Here is a 21,477-nt window from a genome sequence, read left to right on the forward strand (position 1 = left end):
CTGGGGGGGCGGAGCTGACCAGCAAGCCCCAGTTCCAATCACGATTGCACGTCGGGGCGCTGCTCATTGGGTGTTCGGGCCGCACTTCCGGTCTTGAAAGGTGCCATTCCTGGTGATGGAGGTGCCACACTTCCGGGAGCTGGAGGGAGCTCTTCCGGATGCGAGGGGCAACACTTCCGGTATGGGAAGCCACTCTCCCTCAGAGTTAAGGCCCTTCTATCAAAGCGTAGTCTCTATGGTCTCTGGGAGGCCGGAAGTGGGTGCTTGGCCGTGAGGGCAGAGTCCGGCGGGAGCTTATGGCGGGGAGTACGGGGGAAGGTCCCACGTCCGTGCGGGGCATCTACGAGGCCCTGGGCTACGGGCCTGCGCGCGAGGGGGCGGGGCCGGCCCAGGTAAGGGCTGCCCCGCCTCCAGGGGGGCTGGGGGGCTGCCCGGACGCCTGGATTCTTTACCAGGTTGAGGGGAAGGCATGGGGTTTGATGGGCTGGATCGGGGGGAGCCAGGTTCTATTGGGGGGTGGGGCAGGACGCCTGGGTTCTATCCCAACCCTAGGAAGGGGGTGGGGGGCTGCTGGGTTAGACCAGGGCAGGAGTGGCTGGGACTTGGATGCCTGGGTCCCATCAGTTTTCCTCCCCCCACCAATGCTTGGGTCCCACCCCAGCCTGTCCCTGCCTTGTGGAAGCTGCTGGACAGGAGCTGTGGTGGCACCAGGTTGAGGGGCCCGTGGGGATGGCCTGGGTCCTGCCTGGGATGGGGGTGGGGTCTCCTCCGCAGGGCTGGAAACTCCTCCTGTCTTCCCCATAATGCCCTTAATGGCCTCCCTCTAGCAGAGGGAAGCTGATGGTTTCTGTATGAACCTAAGCTCACAGCTTACTCTGCTAATAGACATGCCTGTGCACCTCTCCTTCCCCACAGAAAGGAAGTGGCCTGGAGTTTGCTATGTCAGCAAGTACAGGGCTGGGACTGGGATAGAGGAACTCAGGCCATCTGGGCCCCTGGTGGGGAGGGGAGTCCGGAGCAAATGCCTCTCCCTCCCTGCCTTGTGGCTCAGCCAGTGAAGGTCAGGGTTTGGGGGGCAATCTCCCCCTGTCTAGGCCCATGCCCAGGAGCCACAGAAACCCCAGCAGAGGTTTCCTCAGAGCAGCTGCGGGCCGTGGAGATGGTGCAATTCGCCTGAGCTCAGGCTGTCGGGGGTTGAGCTGTGGGGGGCGGGGGAGCCCAGGCACCTTGGCTTCGAGCTTCCCCTGCTCTAACTCACTGGACCCCTCTCCCCTTCCAGAGCTGGGCGTGAGCCCAGACATCCTGAATCCCAGGCCACACTGCTCTGAGCTTTACACCCTGCTCCCTCAGCTGCTGCCAGGGCTCCTACCTTCCTTCCCTGCAGTTCAGACAGAAGAGTTAGTCTGTGCCTCACTGTCCCCCTCACTGAAAAAGAGCCAGGTCACAGCTCATCCCAGCTCCCTTCCGTGCTTCTCATAACAGGGAGCTGTGACCTTATCAGTGATGTCACAGAAAGGAGACTCCATGAGTCAGGAGCAGTAGAGGGCTTAGGACACTTGCATTCCACACTCCATTACTAAGAGGTGGCAACAATGGGGTGACCCTAGAGGCTGGGAGCTGTAGCCAAAGGCTTTGACCTTGGATCCCAGGTTTGGATTTGAGGTCTGTGACTGCCTGTTTTGCTCTTCCCACTCCCCTCCAAGGCCTGGCTGGATGCCCACGGTCGGAGCTTGGGGCATTTCATAGATGGCAAGTGGTCCAAGCCAGAGGGTCGGGAGACATGGGTTTGCAAGAGCCCGGCCACAGGTAAAAGCCTGGACAGGGGAGGGGGACCCCTTTCCCCTAGCTCTGACCTGACAGGGTTAAACCCTCTCAAGAATAGGGGGTTAAGGTCTGAGGGAGCTCTGTGTGAGTGGGTAGAGGGGCCGGGCTGGAGCTGTGGGGCTTGGGGGAGGTGGGAGGGGTGTGACTGTGTTGGGCAGTGAGAGGCAGGGGGCAGAGCTCTCTACAGGGAACTGTGCCTGTATGAGGGAGGCAGCAGGAGGGTGGAGTGTGGGGAAAGGGGGGCAAGGCCTTTGGGTTGATCTGGGCGGTGTGGGGTGATTTCTTCCCCACCCCACACATTCTGTTGATCCCTCCCCTCTTCCTCAGGCAAGTCACTGGCCACCACCCTCCAGGGCCAGCGGGAGGATGTGGAAGCCGCTGTCCAGGCTGCCACCAAGGGCTTTGAGACCTGGAGCCAGCTGGCCTGCCATGCCCGAGCACGGCACCTGTATAAGTGAGCAGGGGGTGCAGGGGAAGGGGTTGGCCTCTCCCTCACCTCCGTGCCAGCTGGGAGCAGAGCAGTGCCCCTAGTGCGGGGACTGTATCTGCATTGGTGGCAGGAGGGTGTTGCAGTCTAGTGGCCACAGCCTGTATTGTAGCCTGGGCCAAGCTGTGGGGCTGTGCCCATGCCCCTAGTGTGGTGGTGTGTCTGTTGGCACTGCCTCCTCCTGCCCCCCACATACTGGGATTGGGCCCTGGGGGTCCAGCACTGCCTCTGGTGTGCTGGGATTGGGTCTCAAGTGCCCAGCACCGCCCCCTCCTGTCCCCCAGGATTGGGTCCTGGGGGTCCAGCACTGCCCTCTCCCATTTCCTTATACCAGGATTGAGATCCAGATCAGGGGGGCAGCACTGCCACTTTCTGTCCCCCTCATGCCAGGATTGGGTCACGTGGGTCCAGCACCCCCTGCCCCCCCTCCCCCAGCCTTCCTTGCACCACAGTTGGGTCCCAGGGGTCTGGCATTGCCCCCCACCCCGCCTAAGCTTACCGCACTGGGATTGGGCCTTGGGGCCTGGCACCGCCCCCATCCAGTCCCTGTACACTGGGATTAGATGCTGGCTAGGAGGTGCCTGGTGTCTCGAAGTGTGCCCTGTCGCCACCCTGTGGCCGTGGCCTGTAATGTGACCAGGACCAGCAGCTCCCCCTGCTGGAGAGCAAGATCTGCTCCATGTTTGACCCACTCTACCTCCAGCTGGGGCCTTATGCTGATTTGCAACTCCTTTACCCAGCCTGACCCGGATGATTCAGAAGCACCAGAACACCCTCACGGTCCTGGAGAGCCTTGATACTGGGAAGCCTGTGACAGAGGCCCGAGTCTGTGACCTGCCCTTGATTGTCCGCCACTTTTACCACCATGCAGGCTGGGCCCAGCTCATGCGGGTGGAGATGGGGGGCTGGGAGCCCCTTGGTGAGTGTTTAGCCCCAGCAGGCAGGGGCTGGGTGGAGCAGGGTCACTTGCCCTCTGCCCTTGTTTTGCTCTCTGCAGGGAGCCCTGCTATAAGGGGAAACTGGGACACAGATGGAGTGACTAGGTTATTGAGATGTGGCTCAGCTGAGCAGAGTGTCCCAGCTCCTTGCTCTTACCTTGTTAGATTCCCTCTTCCCTCCCACAACTGGGAGAGAACCCAGGAGTCCTGATTCTCACTTTCCCTGCTCTAACCCCCCAGAGCCCACTCTCCTTCCCAGTCTGGGATAGAACCCAGGAGTCCAGGCTCCCAGGCTTCCCCTGCTCTGATCCCTTAGACCCTGCAAACTTCCAGAGCTGGACTAGAACCCAGGCATCTGGGATCCTAGACCCCTTCTGGCTGGAACCCACCAGACCCCAGTCTCTTCCCAGCATTGCTGGAAAAAACCCAGGCATCCTGGTTCTCTCTAATCTCTCTCTCTTTGTCTCAGGGGTGGTCTCAACCATAATTCCCTCTGGTTCCCCATTGGTGCTGCTGGCATGGAAAGTCTGCCCTGCCCTTGCTATGGGTAGGTGTGTACTGGGAGGACGTTGACAGTTCCCCCCCATATGCATGTCTCCAGGCCCCGTATGGGTGGGATCCTGCCAGTTCTGGAGGCTGTTCCCTGGGGATCCCCAAGCCTGAGCACCCAGTATTGGGTCCCCTACCCTTTATTAGGGTGATCTGGGTCCCCCCCTCATGTATAGCTGGTTTCCCCCTTGCCCCCTCTGCCTTTCCCCCTCCAGGGAACACAGTGGTGGTGTTAGCTCCGCCCACTGCCCAGCTCTCTGCCCTGCTGCTGGCTGAGCTCTGTACCCAGGCTGGGCTTCCCTCGGGCATCCTCAATGTGATCACAGGGGCCGAAGCACTGGCTGGGGTCCTGGCCACCCACCCTGGGGTTGATGCTATAGCCTTCACCGGCTCTGCTGAGGTACGTGCCTGGAAGGGGTTTGCATGATGAGAACCAGCTTTGCACGAGGGCTATGGGGTCGCCTGCTTTGGTGGGCACAGTGGCTTTGCATGAGAGCTTGGGGAGGGCACCCCTGTGTGCGAGGCAGCTTTGCATGAGGACTGGAACACCAGTCCACACACGGGGTCTTTGCATGAGGGGTCCTGGGAAGGTGGCTGTGGTGTGATGTGTGCAAGTGAGCTTTGCACCTAGGCTTTGGGATTCGTTTCACAGGTGGTCTCTGTGTGTGGAGTAGCTTTGCGTGAGAACTGGAGGATCCTTCCATGTGCAGGGGGGTGTTTCACTAGGGCTGGAGATGTCTCTGTGTACAGGGCAGCATTGCACAAGGGCCCACGAACCTCTCCGTATGTAGGACAGCATTGCATGAAGTCCTGGGGACCTCTGTGTGTATGTGAGGTGGCACTGTATGAGGGCCCAGAGACTTTTGTGCCTGCGAGGGAGCTTTCTAGCCTCCATGCTGACTCTGTGCAGCAGGCAGGCAGATCTTGGGGAAAGCCAGGATCGAGGGCTGGGAAGGTTTCCGAGAATGTCAGTGTGTGCGCGTGTGTGCACGCTCACGTGTATGGGGCGAGGGGGAAGCTGGGTGCCACCTGCCCCTCCTCCCTGCCCCCCAGCTGGGCCGCAGCCTGCGCCAAGTGACAGCCGGACTGGGGAAGAGGCTCTCCCTGCAGCTGGGGGGCAGGACCCCTGTCCTCATATTCGAGTCAGCTGACCTGGACAGCGCTGCCACGGAGCTGACAGACACCCTCAGCTCCCACCGGGGCCTGGTGAGTCAGGGGGAAGGGGAGGGAAGGCAAAAGGCCTGTCCCCTCCAGGGGGCACCAGCCAATTCAGGGCCTAGGGCCTCTGGTCACCAGGTGGTGCTGGTGTCCCATTAACCCCTTCCTCCCCAGTTGCTGGGTGGAGGGGCGCCCCTCATCCTGGTGCAGGAGGCCGTGGCTGGGGCCCTGGTGCAGCGGCTGAAGGCAAGGCTGGGAGCACTACGTGTGGGGGAGGCACTGGACAGAACCACAGATGTTGGGGGCCTGGTGGACGAGGTGTGGCGGGCAGCTCTGCAGGCCCACGTGGATGAAGCAGAGGCAGAGGGGGCCGAGGTGAGAGCGGGGAAGCTGGGGGGGGGGCATCTGTGTGACTTGGGTCTGCCTTTGCGTGAACACTTGTGCAGCGCACCAGTATGTGCCCCTGGGCACTTGTGCACAGCAGGGTCCTCTTGTGGGGTTTCTTCAGTAGATGAAGGAAGGGGGGAGGGGGTCTAGACAACAAGGATACCTGGGTTCTGTCCCAGTGGTGGGGGGGGAGGGGTCTGGTGGGTTAATAGCAGAGAGTTGGGAGCCAAGACACCTGGGTTCTCTCCTCAGCTCATGGAGAGCAATGGGGCCTGCTGGGTTACAGTAGGAAGGGGCTAGGAGCCTAGGTGCTTGGGTCCTAGCCTTGCCTGGGGGTTGTCTCTCTCCTTGAGGCTCACATTTTCCCCTCCCCTGCAAGGTCTTCCAATCATGGCCAGCCCTCCCAGCACAAGGGTCCTTCTATCCCCCAACTCTGATCATTGAAGCAGACACCACCTCACGCTGCGTCCGGGAAGAGGTAGGGGGCATCCCAGCTCTGCCCCTCAGCCCTATGTGGGGAACAGGTGCCCCTGGTGTTCAGGCTGGGGTTTGCAGCTGCTCAGCCTGGCCCCAGGGGCTCTGAGCCTTCCTGTCCTCCCCAGCCTCCCCAACCAAACCTTTCTTCCTTCCTCCTCCACCTCAGGTCTTTGGGCCAGTGCTGGTGGTACTGCCTTTCCGGACCACCAAGGAGGCCATTGCCCTGGCAAATAGCACCCCAGGTGGGCTGGCTGCCAGCATCTGGACCGAGAAACTGCCCCTGGCCATGGAGGTGGCCTGTAGGTCAGTCCCGATCAGCCCCTCTGGTTCTGGTAGGGAGGGAGGGAATCCAGCAGGAAGGGAGGTGGCTCTAGTGATCCATTCTTGCCAGCTGCCCCCCCAACCCTGCCTGTGCAGTTCCCTTCCCTATGCCCAGACCTGTCCCTGTCCCCAACCCCCCGAAAATCTTCTCCCAGGAGCTGCACAGATCTGGCTCCAGGTCTCCCTTCCCTTGGCTCCCAGGGGAGTCCATTCTGGGGATCCAGGAGGATCCAGGTCCAGCACTTCCCCCCTCCTCCCCACTCCTAAGTGAATCCATTCCTGACACTTAGGATCCAGGTTCACCATTTTCCCCTCCCCCCCACTCCCAGATGAATCTGTTCTGTCAAGCTCTGGGTTTTCTACCCCAAGGGGCTTTTTTGCAGTGGGGGGGAGCAATCTGGGGGTCCCTCCCATCTTGGCCACCCATGCCTGGCTCTGATGTAGCCTGCAGGTTGGCACAGTCTGGATCAACGGGCAGAGCATGTATGACGCAGCTGCCAGCTTCGGAGGCTGCAAGGAGAGTGGGTTCGGGTGCAGTGGGGGCAAAGAGGTAAGAAAGGGGCAGAGGGTCTGGTGGGGGGGCAGGAAGTGGGCTGGCAGGGGCTCTGGCTGAGGTCATGGCTGGTAGGGGTGTCTTGGCTGGATGGGGCATGGAGAAGCAGGGCACATGGTGGGGGTGCCAGGCTGGGATGGGCCTATGGGAGATTGGCAAGGCACAAGATTGAGGGAGGGAGGAGTTACCAAAACAGCTGGACCTGGTGTGCAGTTTCGAGCTCTACATTTCAAGAAGGACATGGAGACTTTAGAGAGAGGATAATGCACTGGAAGGGCTTCCATAAAGAAGAGGGAGAGTATCTCTTCTCTAGCTGTAGAGAGTAGGATGTGGAGCAGTGCTATGAAGTTGCAACAAAGCAGGTTTAGATTGGATACCAGGGGAAACATCTTTGTTGTGGGGCAGTGGACTCGATGCCTAAGGGAGCTGTGCACTCTTCTTCACTGAAGGGTTCAAGAAGAGATTGGACAGGCACTGGTCAGGGATGATCTAGGTGTAGCTTTGCCTGTGTTCTGCTTCGGGGTTTCCCAGGCTTCTGGGCTTTGTTGCTGGCCACATGGGACTGGGAGGGAATTCTAGCCGCCCCCCCCTTCTTTCTGCTACAGGTGTCAGACTGTGTTTATACTGCGTCCAGTTTTGGGCACCATACTTCAAGAGGGATGTAGACAACTTGGAGAGGGTTCCAAGGAGGGCCACTCATATGGTTAGGGACCTGCAGGCAAAGCCCTACAAGGAGAGACTAAGGGACCTGGATGTCTTCAGCCTCCGCAAGTGAAGGCTGAGAGGTGATCTTGTGGCCACCTACAGATTCATCGGGGGGGGGAAGAAGGGGCAGCAAGGAATAGGAGATGCTCTGTTTACCAAGGCACCCCTTAGAGTAACTAGGAACAATGGCCACAGACTGACAGCAAGCAGATTTAGGTTGGACATCAGGAAGAACATCTTTATGGTAATGAGCCAAGATGAACGTGGGCCACCAATGTGAGAACGTGGTCAGGAAGGCTAACTGCATCTACAGATGCATCACAACCACATCTAAGGAGGTGATCCTCCCCCTCTATGTGACATTGGTCAGGCCACAGTTGGAGTACTGCATCCAGTTCTGGGTGCCACACTTCAGGAGGGATGTGGACAGCATTGAGAAGGTCCAAAGGAGGGCCACTTGCATGGTCAGGGGGCAGCAGAGCAGGTCCTACGAGGAGAGGCTATGGGACCTGAACCTGTTCAGCCTCCACAAGAGAAGGCTGAGAGGGGCTCTGGTGGCCATCTATAAAGTTACCAATGGGGACCACCAGGGAATGGGAGAGTCCCTGTTCCCCCAAGCACTACCAGGAGTAACTAGGAATAACGGCCATAAGTTGACTGAGAGTAGGTTCAGGCTAGACATCAGGAAGCACTACTTCACAGTCAGGGAGGCTAGGATCTGGAACCAACCTCCAAGGGAAGTGGTGCTCGCTCCTACCCTGGGGGTCTTCAAAAGGAGGCTAGATAATCACCTTGCCGGGGTCGTTTGACCCCAGCATTCTTTCCTGCCCATGGCAGGGGGTCGGACTTGATAATCTGCTCAGGTCCCTTCCGACCCTACCTACTATGAAACTGAAATGGTTGCCCAAATCTGGAAATGGTTTCCAAGGGAGGTGGTGCTCTCCTCTCCCTTGGGGGTGTTTAAGAAGAGGCTAGACATGCACCTGGCTGGGTCATCTAACCCCAGCGCCTTTCCTGCTCATGGCAGGAGGTCGAACTCGATCTACTGAGGTCCCTTCCAACCCAAACATCTATGAATCATCTATGAACAACCTTCCTCATAGGCACTGGGCGTTGGCTGCAGCCAGAGCTGGGGATTTTGACTGGGCTGTGCCAGTGTTCCTGCTGGCTTCAAGCCAAAAGTTCATGAAAAGAGGGTTTTCCCCTTTGCTCAGGGTCAAGCTGATCCCTAAAGTTGTGGTCAGAAAGGACTCCTCCCCCCACCCCCCCCCTGTTTTCCCCAGGGGGGTGGGGGAGCATCAGCAAGATATTGGCTGCTATGGTTCCCCTGCTTTACCTGGTGGCAGGTTGAGCTGTGGTGTCTTGTGTCCGGGTTACAGCAGTTTTACAAAGAGGTTAGATTATGGATTTGTACAGGATGGCGTGGATAGAGAGGATTGTGCCTCAGGCAGGGGGTTGGACTGGATGCCCTCTGGAGGTCTCTTCCAGCCGGACTTCTCTATGCTTTTATGACCCAGCTGGCCTGGCTTCCCCTCCAGGGCCTGTATGAATATGTGCGGCCAAGCTGGGAGAGCCGGATCCATTCCAGAGCTACAGACATGAACTACAAAACTTTTGCTGCCTCCAGCAGTGCAGCTCCCTTCCACGTGCCTGGGCAGGCCAAGGACCCCCACAGTGGGCCAACTCAGGAGGCACACAGACCAAGGTAGCAACCCCTGGCTGGCACTGAGATGTAGCCAGCTCTGGGGTGGAGCACAGTGCAGGGGAAGTGGGGGGTTCAGGGGCCACTGATTCCTCCCTCCCTGTCTTTGGGTCTCCACAGCGTGGACCGCACCTATAAGCTGTACTATGGGGGGGCCCAGAAGCGCTCCGAGGGTCTGTCTTCCCGCCCCATCCTCGACCCCACCGGCCATCTGATGGCATACATCGCTGATGGCAGTGCCAAGGACGTCCGCAATGCTGTGGAGGCTGCACACAAGGCAGCACCGGGGTGAGACCCCAGGGACACACCTGTGTTCTTGACCAGTGCTGAATGGGGGAGCAGGGTTTGGTTGGTAATGGCAGGGGGCTGGGAGCCAGGACGCCTGGGTTCTGTGAGAGGAGGGGAGTCTGGTGGGTCAGGTAGGGGGCTGGGCGCCAGGACGCCTGGTTCTACGAAGGGAGGAGGTTCTGTCCCAGTTCTGAGAGAGGACTAGAGTTGAGAGAGTTGGAGCAGGGGATCCAAGGATGCCTGGGTTCTGTGCCCATTCCATGCTGCCTTAGTTTCCCTTCCCATGCAGTGAGATGGGTGCCTCCCCTCATAAGTGGCCACCCCCCTCCCCACCCAGGCCTCCACGCAGCCAGGGTCCCCAGTGCCCACCTAAGACCCAGGGGTTAGAAGGTTCGAAGCCAGTGCCAGGACCCTGATAACCCCAGCACCTCCCTGACCTGTCCTCTGCCTCTCTTATCTTGGCCCTTGACTGCCCCTGTCCCTGAACCCTGATGGGGGAGGCACTGCTGGGCTGTTATCACTTCTGTGGGAGCCTGTGAAGGCCACAGCCTGGGGGGTGGCTGTCATGAGGAGTGGAGATCTCTGTGCTATTCCCCTTCCTCCCCTTAGTACTTCACGCCAAATGGGGCAACATGGGCAGGTTACCCCTGGGAAACGGCCTCTTTTCAGTGACAATGAGACTGAAAACCAGCCGATCCTCATCCAAAAGACCAATGGAGGGGAAGGGGGGCATCTGCCAAGGGGGCCTGGGTGTCCTGCTGGGACTACATCTCCAAGAATGCACTGGCTGGGTGGGTCGGGGGCTAGTATGTCAGATGAGTGCTTTGCCTTGGAGCATTGTGGAAACTAGTCCTGGCTAGGTGTCCCAGCTCTTGGAGAGGTGGGGTGTGGTGTAGCTCATGGAGTCAGGGACCAGGACAACTGGATTCCATCCCAGTTCTTGGAGGTGTGGTGGGTCTGCTGGGGCTGGGGAGCTAGGATGCCTGTGTTCTTTCCTGGCTCTTGGAGGAGGGTATTTGGTCTATCCCGGACACCTGGGTTCCATCCCTGTTCTTGGAAGCAGGTGGGGCTGCGAGCCAGGATGCCTGGGTTCCTTCCTAGCTCAGGTCTGTCAGGGATGAGGAGCCAGAACACCAGGGTCCTATCCCAGCTGCCTCCCCACAGGTGGAGGGGGCGGTCGGCCCACGCCCGGGCACAGGTACTGTTCTACATGGCAGAGAATCTGGGGCTGCGGCAGGCGGAGCTGGCAGCTGAGCTGGCAGCACTGATGGGGGCGACCCCTGAGCAGGCTGCCCAGGAGGTGGAGCTCAGCCTGGAGCGCCTCTTCCACTGGGCAGCTTCCTGCGACAAGCATGGGGGGGGCCTGCAGGTGGGTGAGATCTGGCTGGGGTGGGGGCAGGGGGGTTATGGGCAGCAGAACACCCCTAAAGGCAGTTACCCATCCAGGTGTAAGGGTAGCTCCTCCCCCACAGAAGGGGTGCTGGACACCTGGGTTCTTTCCCCACTTTTGGGAACCCACTTTTGGTGGGTTGGATCAGAGGGGTCTGGCAGGGGTCAGGGATGACTGGGGGAGGGGATTGGATGGAGAGAGCTGTGGGTGAAGGGAGAGGTGTTGGGGGGAAGAGGGGGGTGCAGAGAACAGGATAGGAGGAAGCCAGAAGGTTGGGGCTTTGTGGGGAGAGAAGTTAAACCATGGGGGCATGGCTTATGAGGTTGGGGCATGATGTGGGCAAGGCTACCCATGATGGGTATAGGTCCATTCTGTGGGTTTGTGGGGGCAGCACCCTTTTCTCACTGCCTTCCCTCCTGCTCCCTTCACCCCCAGGACACCCCCTTGTATGGCACCAACCTGCTGCTCCGGGAGCCCCTGGGCGTGCTGGGCATCGTGTGCCCTGACGAGAACCCACTGCTCAGCTTCATCAGTCTGTGGGCGCCTGCTGTCGCATGGGGCAATGCCGTGATCATCATCCCCAGCCAGTGCTACCCACTGCCTGCCCTGGGGCTGTGCCAGGTACTACCCCCAGGCTGTGGCATGGGCTCTGCCCAGTGGGGATGGTGCTTCATGGAGCCAGAGATTATGGGTGGGAGGGTCTCCATCTGCTGCCCAGACCCCCAGTAAGGAACAGCCTCTCCCCAAACCCAGGAGGAGGAGGAAAGGAAGCAGCAGGGAAGGGGAATCGGAGGTTGGGGTAGGGGAATGGAAGGGCAGAGTTGGGAGAGAACTCAGGTGTCTAGGCTCCCCTGCCCACTCCCCCCCCCCCAACTGGGGGAAGAACCCAGGTTTCCTGCCTCCCCAACTCCTAATTCCCACCCACGGAGAGAACCCAGATGTCCTGGCTCCCCTGACCCCAAATCTTCCCAGAGTGGGGAAAGAATCCAGGCAGCTTGTCTTCCCTGCCCCCCAATCCTCTCCCAGGACAGAGTGAACCCAGGCATCCTGGCTCCCTGCTCTAACCCACTGGATTCCACTCCCTCCCCAGTGGTTCCCCTTACCCTTTTCAACCCCTGGCTGCTGCTGCCTAAGCCAAGTTGCTTGTTTATTATGAAAAGAGCTGGAGCAGTTGGGACTTGCCCCTTCCCTCTCCTGCTGACCAGCTGCACCCAGCTGCCCCTCGGTAGCCTGAGAACCCCACCACGGTGCCAGGCATGTGGTCATTTCCTCTTCCCACTGCCTCCCCCCGGGGTTTTGCCTGCAGCCTGACTTTGAAGCGGCTTCATATATCCACTCTCCTCTCCTGACCCAAACATCAGGCTCCTTTGGACTTTCCCAGCGTCTCTGCTCCTACCCACTACATCCCACTCACCTCCCAGAGTGAGGATAGGTAGGATCCAGATGTCCCCAGTCCCCATGGCTGTCACCTGCCAGGCCCCACTGACCTCCCAGAGCTGGGGGAGATCCCAGGTGTCCTGGCTTCCTGCCTTCCCCTGACTCTAACTAAACAGACTCCATTCCCCTTCTAGAGCTGGGAGGGAACCCAGGCATCCAGCTGCCCAGCTCTCCTCTACACTAACCCACCAGATCCCACCCCCCTTTCAGTGCAGGGAAACAACCCAGGTGTCCTAGCTTCTCATTCCCCTACTCTTACCTGCTGGATCTCAGTTCCCTCCCAGAACTTGACAACCAAGGTGTCCTGGTCACCAGTCCCCACTACTGTAGCCTGCCAGATCTCACTCCCCACCCCAGAGCTGGGAGAGAACCCAGGCATCTTGGTTTTCACCCCTCAGCTCCAGCTGGCACTGACAGTCCTGTCTGCCCCCTGCCCAGGTGCTGGACACCTCAGATCTCCCTGGGGGGGTGTTGAATGTTATCACAGGTGACTGTGACCACCTGGCCCGGACGCTGGCCCTGCATCAGGACGTCCAGGCCCTTTGGTACTTTGGCTCCCAGCAGGTGAGGCCAGTTGCAACCTCCCTTCCCTTCCCCTCTCCTCCCTTCCCTTCCCTTCTGCTAGTGGGGAGAGAATCCAGACTCTCAGCCCCACTGCTCTAACCCACCAGACCCCACTCCCCTCCCTCAGCCAGTCCCTGGCCTAGGCCTGGTGCCTCATGGAGGGGAGAGAGGCTCCTTATTAACCCCTTGTCTCCTGCAGGGCTCCCAGTTGGTGGAATGGGCCTCGGCTGGGAACCTCAAGCGGACGTGGGTGAGCTGCGGTGCCCGGCGGTGCTGGGAGGACCCATCTCAGGGAGCAGGCGAGGAGTTCCTGAGCCAGGCCACCCACTGCAAGAGCATCTGGGTGCCCATGGGCGATGTGTTTGCCAACTGAGCCATATGGACCCCATGCACCTGCCCCCAGCACCTGCGAGGGCTCCAATAAATGTGCTCAGAAGTTCCCGCCACCCCCTGCGGGGTTCCCCTTGCATCAGAGCGTCGACCATGGGAGGAGCACTGGCAGGGGAGAGAAACTGAGGCTGGGAGGTGGAGGTGGGGAGAAGAGGGAACTTCCAGTTCTGGCTCCTACTCAAAGGCACCAGACCCCACTCCCCTCCCAGAGCTTGGAGAGAACCCAGGTGTCCAGGCTCCCAGGCCTCTCTTTGCCAGTGAGGACTCTTGGGTTCTGTCTTCTGCCCCTCAGGGCTTGGGCAGGAATCCCAGGTGTCCTGGAGAGCAAGGTGAAGAGAGTGCATGGAGCTGCCCCTTGCAGCTTGGCACCCCCTGGTGGCAGGGCAGTCCCCTTCCCTAAGTGCCACCTGGGGGGCCCAGCCATTAGCTCCCAAACACACTAGACCTCATGCCCTTCCCAGAGCTGGGGAGAGAACCCAGGAATCCTGACTTCCATTCTCTTGTCCCAAAACCTTGAGTGCCCTGTGCCCCCTGGCAGCCAGATTGGGGGCGTGGGGCAGAGGCGGGGAGGGGAAATGGGAAGGGAAATGAGCCATTTCCGAGGGTATGAGCACAGCCAGGCTGGGGAGGAGCTGGGGCTGGGGCTGAGGCTGGGCAGCGTCCAGGGGATGCCCCAGTGCCACTGCCTTGCAGACAGGCTCAGGTAGGTGCCAGGCTGTGCGTCCCACCCCCTGGAGCCAGGGTGGGGGGGGGTGCTGGGCCCAACCCCTCCCAGAGCTGCACGCCTTACCGAAGGCGGGAGCCACTCCTCTCAACAGCCGTGTCTGTCCCTGCTGCTGCAGGCTGTCACCCCGAGCTCTGACAAGGTGAGTGCTGTCATCAGGAGGGCAGGAAACCCAAGAATCTGGACTTCCACCCCCCACCCCCCCCATGACCCCTCCTCACACCAAGAGAGAAGCCAGGTGTGTGGGTGCTGAGCTCCCTGCTTTAACTCACCCGTTCCCTCTGAAAGCTGGAGAAAACCCAGGAGTCCTGGCTCTCAACCCCTTTACCCCTCCCCTTGCTCTAAGCCCCCACACCCCGTCCCAGAGCTGGGAGAGAACCCAGGTGTCCGGGCTCCCCACATCCCCACCAGCTCCTACGTGTGGGCTAAGCCTGGTCTTGGAAAGATGCTGAAGTCTGGGTAGGGGACTGCAGCCCGGGGGTGGGGGATTTGCTGCAGCTCTGACCTTGAGCCGTGGGACTGACAGCATAAGTCAGGGGACCAGGGCCACTCTGGGACAAGCCTCAGCCCCCTCCTCTTCCCCTCCCAACCAAACCTACCTGCTTTCTGCAATACCCCGTATTGCCCCCACATCCCATCCCACTTCCCTGATCTATGGGGCAACAGTGGGGAGCCAGGGTTGGGGCAGGGTCTTGCCCCTCCAAAGCAGGGGGCACTGTCCCCCTCCAGGGGCTCCTGTCTGCTTCCCCCACACACCCCCCCTAAAACCCATGGAGTTGGGGGGGTGGGGCAGGCATTAGAACATCCCTGGCTTGGTGCCCTGCCCTTTGGGGAGCTGGGATTCCCCACATGGGGATTTCTGGCCTTCCTTGCAACTGTTTAGACTGTGGTTAGGCAAAGGGTTGGGGGAGGGGGGGGAATCAGAGGGGGCAACTCATGGATCTCCAGCCCCACAGGCCTGGTAGCCAGCAATTGTGTATCATAGGCCTGGCACCCCCAGAGATGCTTCCCCATCCCGCAGCTGGGAGCATTCTGGCCACTGACATCTTCCCAGCTAATGCTGCAGCTGGCAGAGGCTGGACCTGGCAGGGGTCTCCTCCCCTGCCTATGGGAGGTTTGTTTGGGGAGGGGGCTGCACGGACCCAAAGAGTAGGACCAACTAGGAGATGCTTTTAAGTTACATTGAGGAGGAGGAGAAGGGAAACTGAGGTGCAGGTTTAGTAATGCAGCTTTTAAAGACTGGTATGGTACAGCTGGGGAGAGAACCCAGGCATCCTGGCCTCCTTCCCCCAAACCCATTGGACCCCATACCCTTCTCAAAACCAGGGATAGAACCCAGGAGTCCTGACACCCAGCCTTTCTGTTCCAACCCCCTAGCCTCCACTCCCTTCCCAGAGCCTGGATTGAACCCAAACATCTCCAAAAGAGAAGGCTGAGAGGGGATCTAGTGGCAGTCTACAAACTAGTTAAGGGGGACCAGCAGGCATTGGGAGAGTCCTTGTTCCCCCAAGCACTCCCAGGAGTTACAAGAAACAATAGACACAAGCTGGCAGAGGGTAGTTTCAGGCTAGACATTAGGAGGCTATTTCACTGTCAGGGCGGCTAGGACCTGGAAACAACTTCCAAAAGAAGTGGTGCTGGCTCCTACCCTGGGGGACTTTAAAAAAAGGCTGAACGAACATCTGGCCAGGGTCGTTTGACCCCAGTACTCTTTCCTGCCACGGCAGGGGGTCAGACTAGATAATCTCCTCAGGTCCCTTCTGATCCTACCGACTATGAAACTATCTCAACACCCAGCCCATCATACCCATTAGGAGAGAACCCAGGTGTCCTGCCTCTGCTGCCTGCACTCCACAAGCCTCCTTCCTTAGGAGGCTTGCCCATTCGGCCTTCACTGCTCCTCTCTGCCCCTAGCTCTTCCAGCTCCTCTGTGTTCTAGAGAAGTCTAGGTCCAGCTGGAAATGGGGAGACTTGAAAATCTGTGTTCCCAGTTGGGCCCCAGTTAGTTAGTCCAAGAATGGAAGGGAACTCTATGCAAGCTCTCATTCATGTTTTCAGCCTTTAATTGCCTTGCACCTCCCAACAGTAGGAAAAGCAATGATGATATTCAAACAACCACACAACACTAAGGAGAAATGTGCTCTTAGTTAAAATTGCAGCCACAGACATGTCACTTTGGGCACTGGCCTGCAAAGGGGTTTTGCAGGCAGGAGATAGTGGGATGTGGAAGCCAGGATCTGTCAGACAGCCTGGTTACCCACCAACCCACTCTGACCTCTTAGGCATATGTGGGTGTAAATGTCAAGTAGCAGGACTCCTGGGGTCACGTCTCAGCTGGCCAGACACAATCCAGGCTTAGTGGGTTGGAGCAGGGCTGGGGACTGGGAGCCCGGACACCTGGGTTCCATGCTCAGCTCTGGAGGGGGTGGGTAGATGCACCTGGGGTAGGGGAGAAATCCAGGTGTGGGGAGCACTTAAGGAGGGATCATGGTGGATCTGAGTAGGGGGCAGACAATGATGTTCCATGGGGGCCAGAGGCACTGGGGTTTGGGGGCACTGGGATGGACAGGGGGCCTAGTGCGGGTATCTCAGTGGGTGATATAGGGGTTGGGGGGCCTTGGAGGGGTGGGGGGTCAGGGCCAGTCTAAGGGTAATTGGCATCCTAGGCAGACTGTGTACCTTGGAGCCCCCACCACTTCCAATACAGAGGAAAATAAGTCCAGAATGAACTTTTACTTTTGAGATCTTCTCAGAGGTCTTTCTCCCCTTACAGAACCAAAGGTCTTAGACCAAGGTGGAGCCATAGCTGGCCAGGGCTCTTATTCAGAATGATGTTCCTGTTATTTTGTTCTGCATATAATTTTGGTGCCCCCCCCCATATTTTGGCACCTTAGGTGACTGCCTAGTTCACCTAATGGTTGGACTGGCCCTGGGTGGGGTGACTGTAGGGAGGGTGTCCCTGGTGGGGGAGGGGGATCTGGGCCAAGGGGCCCTATATGTAGAGGGTGAGGGGGTCATGGGGATGGGATGGGAGCCTGGACACCTGGGTTCTCTCCCAGCTCTGGGGAGAGCTGGGGGATGAGGGGGGTAGGAATCTGAATGCCTGGGTTCTCTCTGGGATGGGAGGGTGGGGGGGAGTGGAAACTAGTGTATCAGTTTGGTGGCTGAGGGGGCAGGGCTGGCACCTGAATGCCTGGGTTTGCTCCTGGGCTGGGGGTTTAGACAATCCCTCAATCCCTGCCTCAATCCCCGACTCAATCCCCCTGTCCTTCCCCCTGCTTGTCAAGGGGCACTAGCCAGCCCAGGGCCCAGCTCCTGCTCCTTCCACCCCCTCCCCCCTACCCCCAGCAGGTTGCCACCTCCCCACGGCTGTGTGCAAGGTGCTGTACATGGTCGGGGCATCCGGCCACGGTTTCCATAGAGACGCTCTGAGCTCTGGGACCCACAGGATGCTGAGACCGCAGCGAGCACATGCTGCTCCCAGCCCTTTACGAGTGGGGCTGGGAGAAGGGGGGGGGGTCACTGCGGGGTGGGCTGTACCCTGGCACTCGGCCTCGGGGACATCAGACTCTATTCCCCTCAGCCCTGGGTGCAGGCCCCTGGAGTAGTGAACAACCTCTCTGGCAGTGCCCCCATCCCGTGGCACGGCCTTCTCCCCGGGGGGTAGGGAGCACCTATGTAGTCTTCAGGCTGGTCAGGGGATTGCGGGTCGGGAGTGAGGGGCAGCGGCAGGGCTGGGGAGAGGGGGCAGGGGGCTTCGAGTCCGCGGTGCGGGGCACGAGCAGGGCTGGGCCACGATCCCGGATGCCCAGTGCCCGGCACGGGGCCGGATTCAATATTTGCCCAGGCTAGGTGGGGCGCGGGCAGGGCTGGGAGGATGGAGGGCAGGTAGAGCCGGGCGGGGGGCGCCAGGACCCCATCGCCCCCCTCTGCCCCAGCCAGACCCAGATCCCCCCACCCCGTGCAGGGATCCTGCCCCCCAGCCCGGGGGGTCCGCCCGCTCCGCCCCCGCCGGTCCCGGCCACTTTCACTTTCGGTGGCGGCCTGGCTTGGGGCAGCGGGCGGCAGCGCCTGGGGGGGCTCGGAGAAGCCCCCCCTTCCCCAGAGCCCCCCCCCCACTGCTCAGGTAAGAACTGGGGGCAGTCCGCGGCCCCTGCCAGTGGGGTTGGGGTGCAGATCGGGGTGGGAGGAGGTAGTGTGTCCTGCCCCCATACCCCTCCCCCCGACCAAGCCCTGCCCGTGCCCCTCATCCCGACCCGCAGTGCTCAGTGGTCTGCCCTTTGCCAGCCCTGCTGGTGCCCCTCACTCCCAACCTGCAGCCCCTGTCCTCTCCTAGGCCTGTCTCTACCCCCACCCCCGCTTCTTTCCAACCAATAGCCCTCTGGAAGCCTATCTTTGCCCCCCCCACCCGGGCCCTCTACCTCCTGCCCCTCCCCAGCCCTGCTGGTGCCCGTCAATCCCAACCTGCAGCCCCGTCTCCCTAGCCTTGCTGGTGGCCCTTACTTCTGACCCGCAGCCCCTTTTCCTCTCCCACCTCTGTCCCTCTAACCAGGCCCGTGCCCCTCATTTCAACAGCCAGCCCCCTAACCAGTGACCTGTGTTGCCCCACAGCTGCCCCCGCTTGAGGGAGCCCCCCGGCATGCCGGCCGCCCACCCCTTGACGTGGAGATGACTTGGTGCCATGCACCCCCGGACCCCCAGTCCCTGCCCAGTGCCTCTGTGGTAAGTTGTGGGGAGGGGAAGAGGATATGGGATGAGCCTGGGGAGGTTTGAGGGGAGGGGCTGGTCGTGGGTGAGGGGTGCTCCCAGCTCATCCTTCCACCTCAACAGGCTCCCCTGCTGCTGCTGCTGCTGCTGCTGGCTCTGGCCCCCCCTGGGCAAGGCTGCATCTTCGAACACGATCCTTTCAGCACCACCTTAACCAGAGACATAGAAGAACTGGTAAGAGCCAGGGCCCCACCACAGCTCCCTCTCCTTCCAGAAACCCCCCACCCCGCCCCCAAAGTCACCTCTGACACCCCCATGCCAGTCCCCAGCCCAGTCATGGGCAGCTTCCACCTGGGGCCCCTTCTGCCACACTCCCAGCACCCCCAATCCCCATACCCCCCAGGTGTCCCTGCTCACCTCTTCTGGAGCCTCCAAATCTGCCAGGGTGAAGAGGGACTCCCAAGCAGCCCCCCTATTCCCAGTCCCCCCCCCACTTACCCCCCCCACACTTTTTTTCCCCTCCCCAGACCCAGCTGCTGCTCCTGGACTACCCCGTCTTGTTGCCCTCCAACCTGGAGCCGGTGAGATCCAGGGGGCACCCATGCCCCCCACCTCCCTGCCTGCTCCCTCCTCATCCTGTGCCACATCTCATCTCCCCATCTCTCCCCTCCAGGACCTCTGGTGCTACGACTTCTGGGTGATCCACTTTGTGGCGGCTGAGCTAAGGCACATGGAGCAGGTCGCAGGGCGCAGCCTGAACCCCAAGATCCAGACCGTGGCCAGACAGATCCACTTCCTCCAGGACTGCAACATCAGTGTAGGGCAGGGGAAGGCATGGGGGGTGGGTACCCTCAGTGGGGTTGTGAGGGGGCACTAGTAAGCTTGAGGGGGTCTGGGGACCATTGGTGGGGCTGGGGGCATGTTGTTTGGTTGAAGAGAGGGAGTACAGGGGCTGTGGGTGCCTGTTGGGGGGTGGCTGAGCCTGTGACCCCCTCGCCCCACTCTGCAGGACCCCCTAGGCTGTACACGGCAGGGGCAGACCAATGTGTCGCAGCTGCTGGGCGCCCTGAGCTACCACATGGGAGAGCTGGAGACACGGTGGCAGCAGGAGCCATGGCCTGTGACGATGAGCAACTGCACCTATGTGCGCTGCCGGACAGGTACGTCCCGCCTCGGTAGCCTGGGATCCAGCCCTAAATCCTGGGCCCCCCAGACCTCAGTGCCCAGTACCCCAGCTCTCAACCCACCTTGAACCCCCAAATCTGGGACCTCCAAACTTCAGTACCCATGAACCCCTTCCTTGATCCTCCTGCCCCCTAAAACTACCCCACTGAGCCCTTAGCCCCTCCCCCTGCTCCCTCCACCCCACAGTTAACCCCAGGCCACGGACCACCCAGAACCCACTCCCACTACCTCGTTGCCCTGCAGAGGCCTGTCCCCCTACAGCCCTACCCCTGTCTCCCCTAGACTCTGAACCCCACCAAACTAAGCTTGGTATTCCCTGGCCCTCACCCCCCCCCCATTTCTCTGTCCCCAAACTGCAGGACCCCCAGCCCCACTGAGCTTCCACAGCCCCTCAGCCTTCCTCTGACCCTACTTCAGATAACCCTAAGATTCCGCCCCCCCCCCCATCAACTGCACCTCTCAGAGACCTGGGAGAAGTTGCTTCCCACACTGAACCCCCCCAAATCCACACCCCCCACCACAAGGATGTTCCTATCACCTCTTACTCCACCACCTCCCTGAGTGTCCAGTATATGTGACCCCTCCCCTCCCCTCCTTCAGACCCCCAGACCCAGCTCCAGCTCTGTTTTGTGTCTCCAGATACCCCTGACCCCACATCTGAGATGGCCTCACTGCCAGCCCTGACCTACTCCAGGCAGAAGCAGGAGAGGACCCTGGTGTCCAGGGCCAGCCCCCAGACTGGGGGGCTGGTCTTGCTAATCTTGGTGCCCACTCTTTTGTGTCTGGGCTTTACCTTGTGGCAGCTCCAACAGAGGTTGTGGAGACAGGTGGGACATGCAGGGTGAATCTGGTCAGGGGGAAGGCTCCGGTGATGGTTTCTGGGTGGGTCGGGGGGAGGAGGTTGGGAGCTGGGTCCCAGCCTTCTAAACCCAGGTTCCTTACTCTCTTCCCCAGAGGACCCAGGTGCCCGAGGAGATGGGCACCTGAATGGAAAGAGAACAGGACCTGATAGGAAGCAATGACTGGGGTAGGATAGCGTGAATGGAGTCCTGGTGGGTTAGAGCAGGTGGGGCTGGAAGCCCGGACGCCTGGGTTCTTTCCCAGCTCTGGGAGGGCAGTGGGGACTGATGGGTTAGAGCAGTAGGGGCTGGAAGCGAGGACACCTGGGTTTTCTCCCAATGGTGCAGAGGACTTGGGGGTCTGTTGGGTTAGAACAGGAAGGGTGGGGGACTGGGAGCTTGGACACCTGGGTTCTGTCTGTGGATCCAGTTCTTTCCCATCTTATTGCAGGGTCACTGGAGCTGCCCCAGCTCCAGCCCCCATGGGCTGCAGCCAGGCCAAGAATGGGGGGAAAGAGCTCCTCTCCTTCTATGGTGCCTCTCCCCTCCATGGGCTGAGTTGGGGAGCTGGGATCCCACCAGGGGCCTTACCCCTCATCCCCTCCAGGGGCATGGTGGCACCTGGAACCTGCAGCGGAAGACATGGGTGCAGTACCCACCTCCAATGACTAGGGGGCGTTGTGCTCAGGCCCCACCCAGGCCTTCCCTGTACAGATTACTGTGTATATAGATAAATAGATTTTTATATAAAAATATCTATATTTTATATAAAGCTGCTTTTAATAGACCTGCCTCCAGGGAAGTCCTTTCAGGGTGAAGGGTGTGGGGCTGAGGACAAAGAAAGGGGCAAAA

At 60.1% G+C, this 21,477-nt stretch overlaps 2 protein-coding genes across 10 annotated transcripts; both read left to right on the forward strand.

The window, feature by feature from the left end:
* Nucleotides 1-108: 108 nt before the first annotated feature.
* On the forward strand, nucleotides 109-13,219 carry ALDH16A1 (aldehyde dehydrogenase 16 family member A1). Of its 7 annotated transcripts, none has more exons than XM_019488867.2 (17): nucleotides 109-179; nucleotides 1,704-1,806; nucleotides 2,152-2,278; nucleotides 3,052-3,230; nucleotides 3,719-3,796; nucleotides 4,014-4,198; nucleotides 4,852-5,004; nucleotides 5,131-5,331; nucleotides 5,723-5,821; nucleotides 5,987-6,123; nucleotides 6,586-6,691; nucleotides 8,917-9,104; nucleotides 9,222-9,389; nucleotides 10,554-10,758; nucleotides 11,215-11,400; nucleotides 12,655-12,780; nucleotides 12,980-13,219. In XM_019488867.2, exons 1-17 carry the CDS (start codon nucleotides 159-161, stop codon nucleotides 13,151-13,153), a joined length of 2,436 nt encoding a protein of 811 aa, XP_019344412.1. In that variant the 5' UTR covers nucleotides 109-158; the 3' UTR covers nucleotides 13,154-13,219. The 7 variants fall into 7 exon arrangements, 5 of the variants coding, with proteins under 5 accessions (XP_019344412.1, XP_019344409.1, XP_019344411.1 ...); XR_002090695.2 differs by lacking the exon at nucleotides 109-179 and adding an exon at nucleotides 232-455 and having other exon boundaries at nucleotides 12,615-12,780; nucleotides 12,980-13,066; XM_019488864.2 differs by lacking the exon at nucleotides 109-179 and adding an exon at nucleotides 234-455.
* Nucleotides 13,220-17,483: 4,264 nt separating this feature from the next.
* Nucleotides 17,484-21,417, forward strand: FLT3LG (fms related receptor tyrosine kinase 3 ligand). 3 transcript variants are annotated; one of them, XM_059728156.1, is made up of 9 exons: nucleotides 17,490-18,020; nucleotides 18,506-18,616; nucleotides 18,725-18,835; nucleotides 19,129-19,182; nucleotides 19,275-19,418; nucleotides 19,611-19,761; nucleotides 20,426-20,613; nucleotides 20,741-20,813; nucleotides 21,077-21,417. In XM_059728156.1, exons 2-8 carry the CDS (start codon nucleotides 18,563-18,565, stop codon nucleotides 20,771-20,773), a joined length of 735 nt encoding a protein of 244 aa, XP_059584139.1. In that variant the 5' UTR covers nucleotides 17,490-18,020; nucleotides 18,506-18,562; the 3' UTR covers nucleotides 20,774-20,813; nucleotides 21,077-21,417. The 3 variants fall into 3 exon arrangements, with proteins under 3 accessions (XP_059584140.1, XP_059584139.1, XP_059584138.1); XM_059728155.1 differs by having other exon boundaries at nucleotides 20,741-21,417; XM_059728157.1 differs by lacking the exons at nucleotides 20,741-20,813; nucleotides 21,077-21,417 and having other exon boundaries at nucleotides 17,484-18,020; nucleotides 19,275-19,416; nucleotides 20,426-20,519.
* Nucleotides 21,418-21,477: the final 60 nt, after the last annotated feature.

The sequence above is a fragment of the Alligator mississippiensis genome, chromosome 5 (genome assembly GCF_030867095.1).
Source record: "Alligator mississippiensis isolate rAllMis1 chromosome 5, rAllMis1, whole genome shotgun sequence".
In the NCBI taxonomy this organism is placed as follows: Eukaryota; Metazoa; Chordata; order Crocodylia; family Alligatoridae; genus Alligator; species Alligator mississippiensis.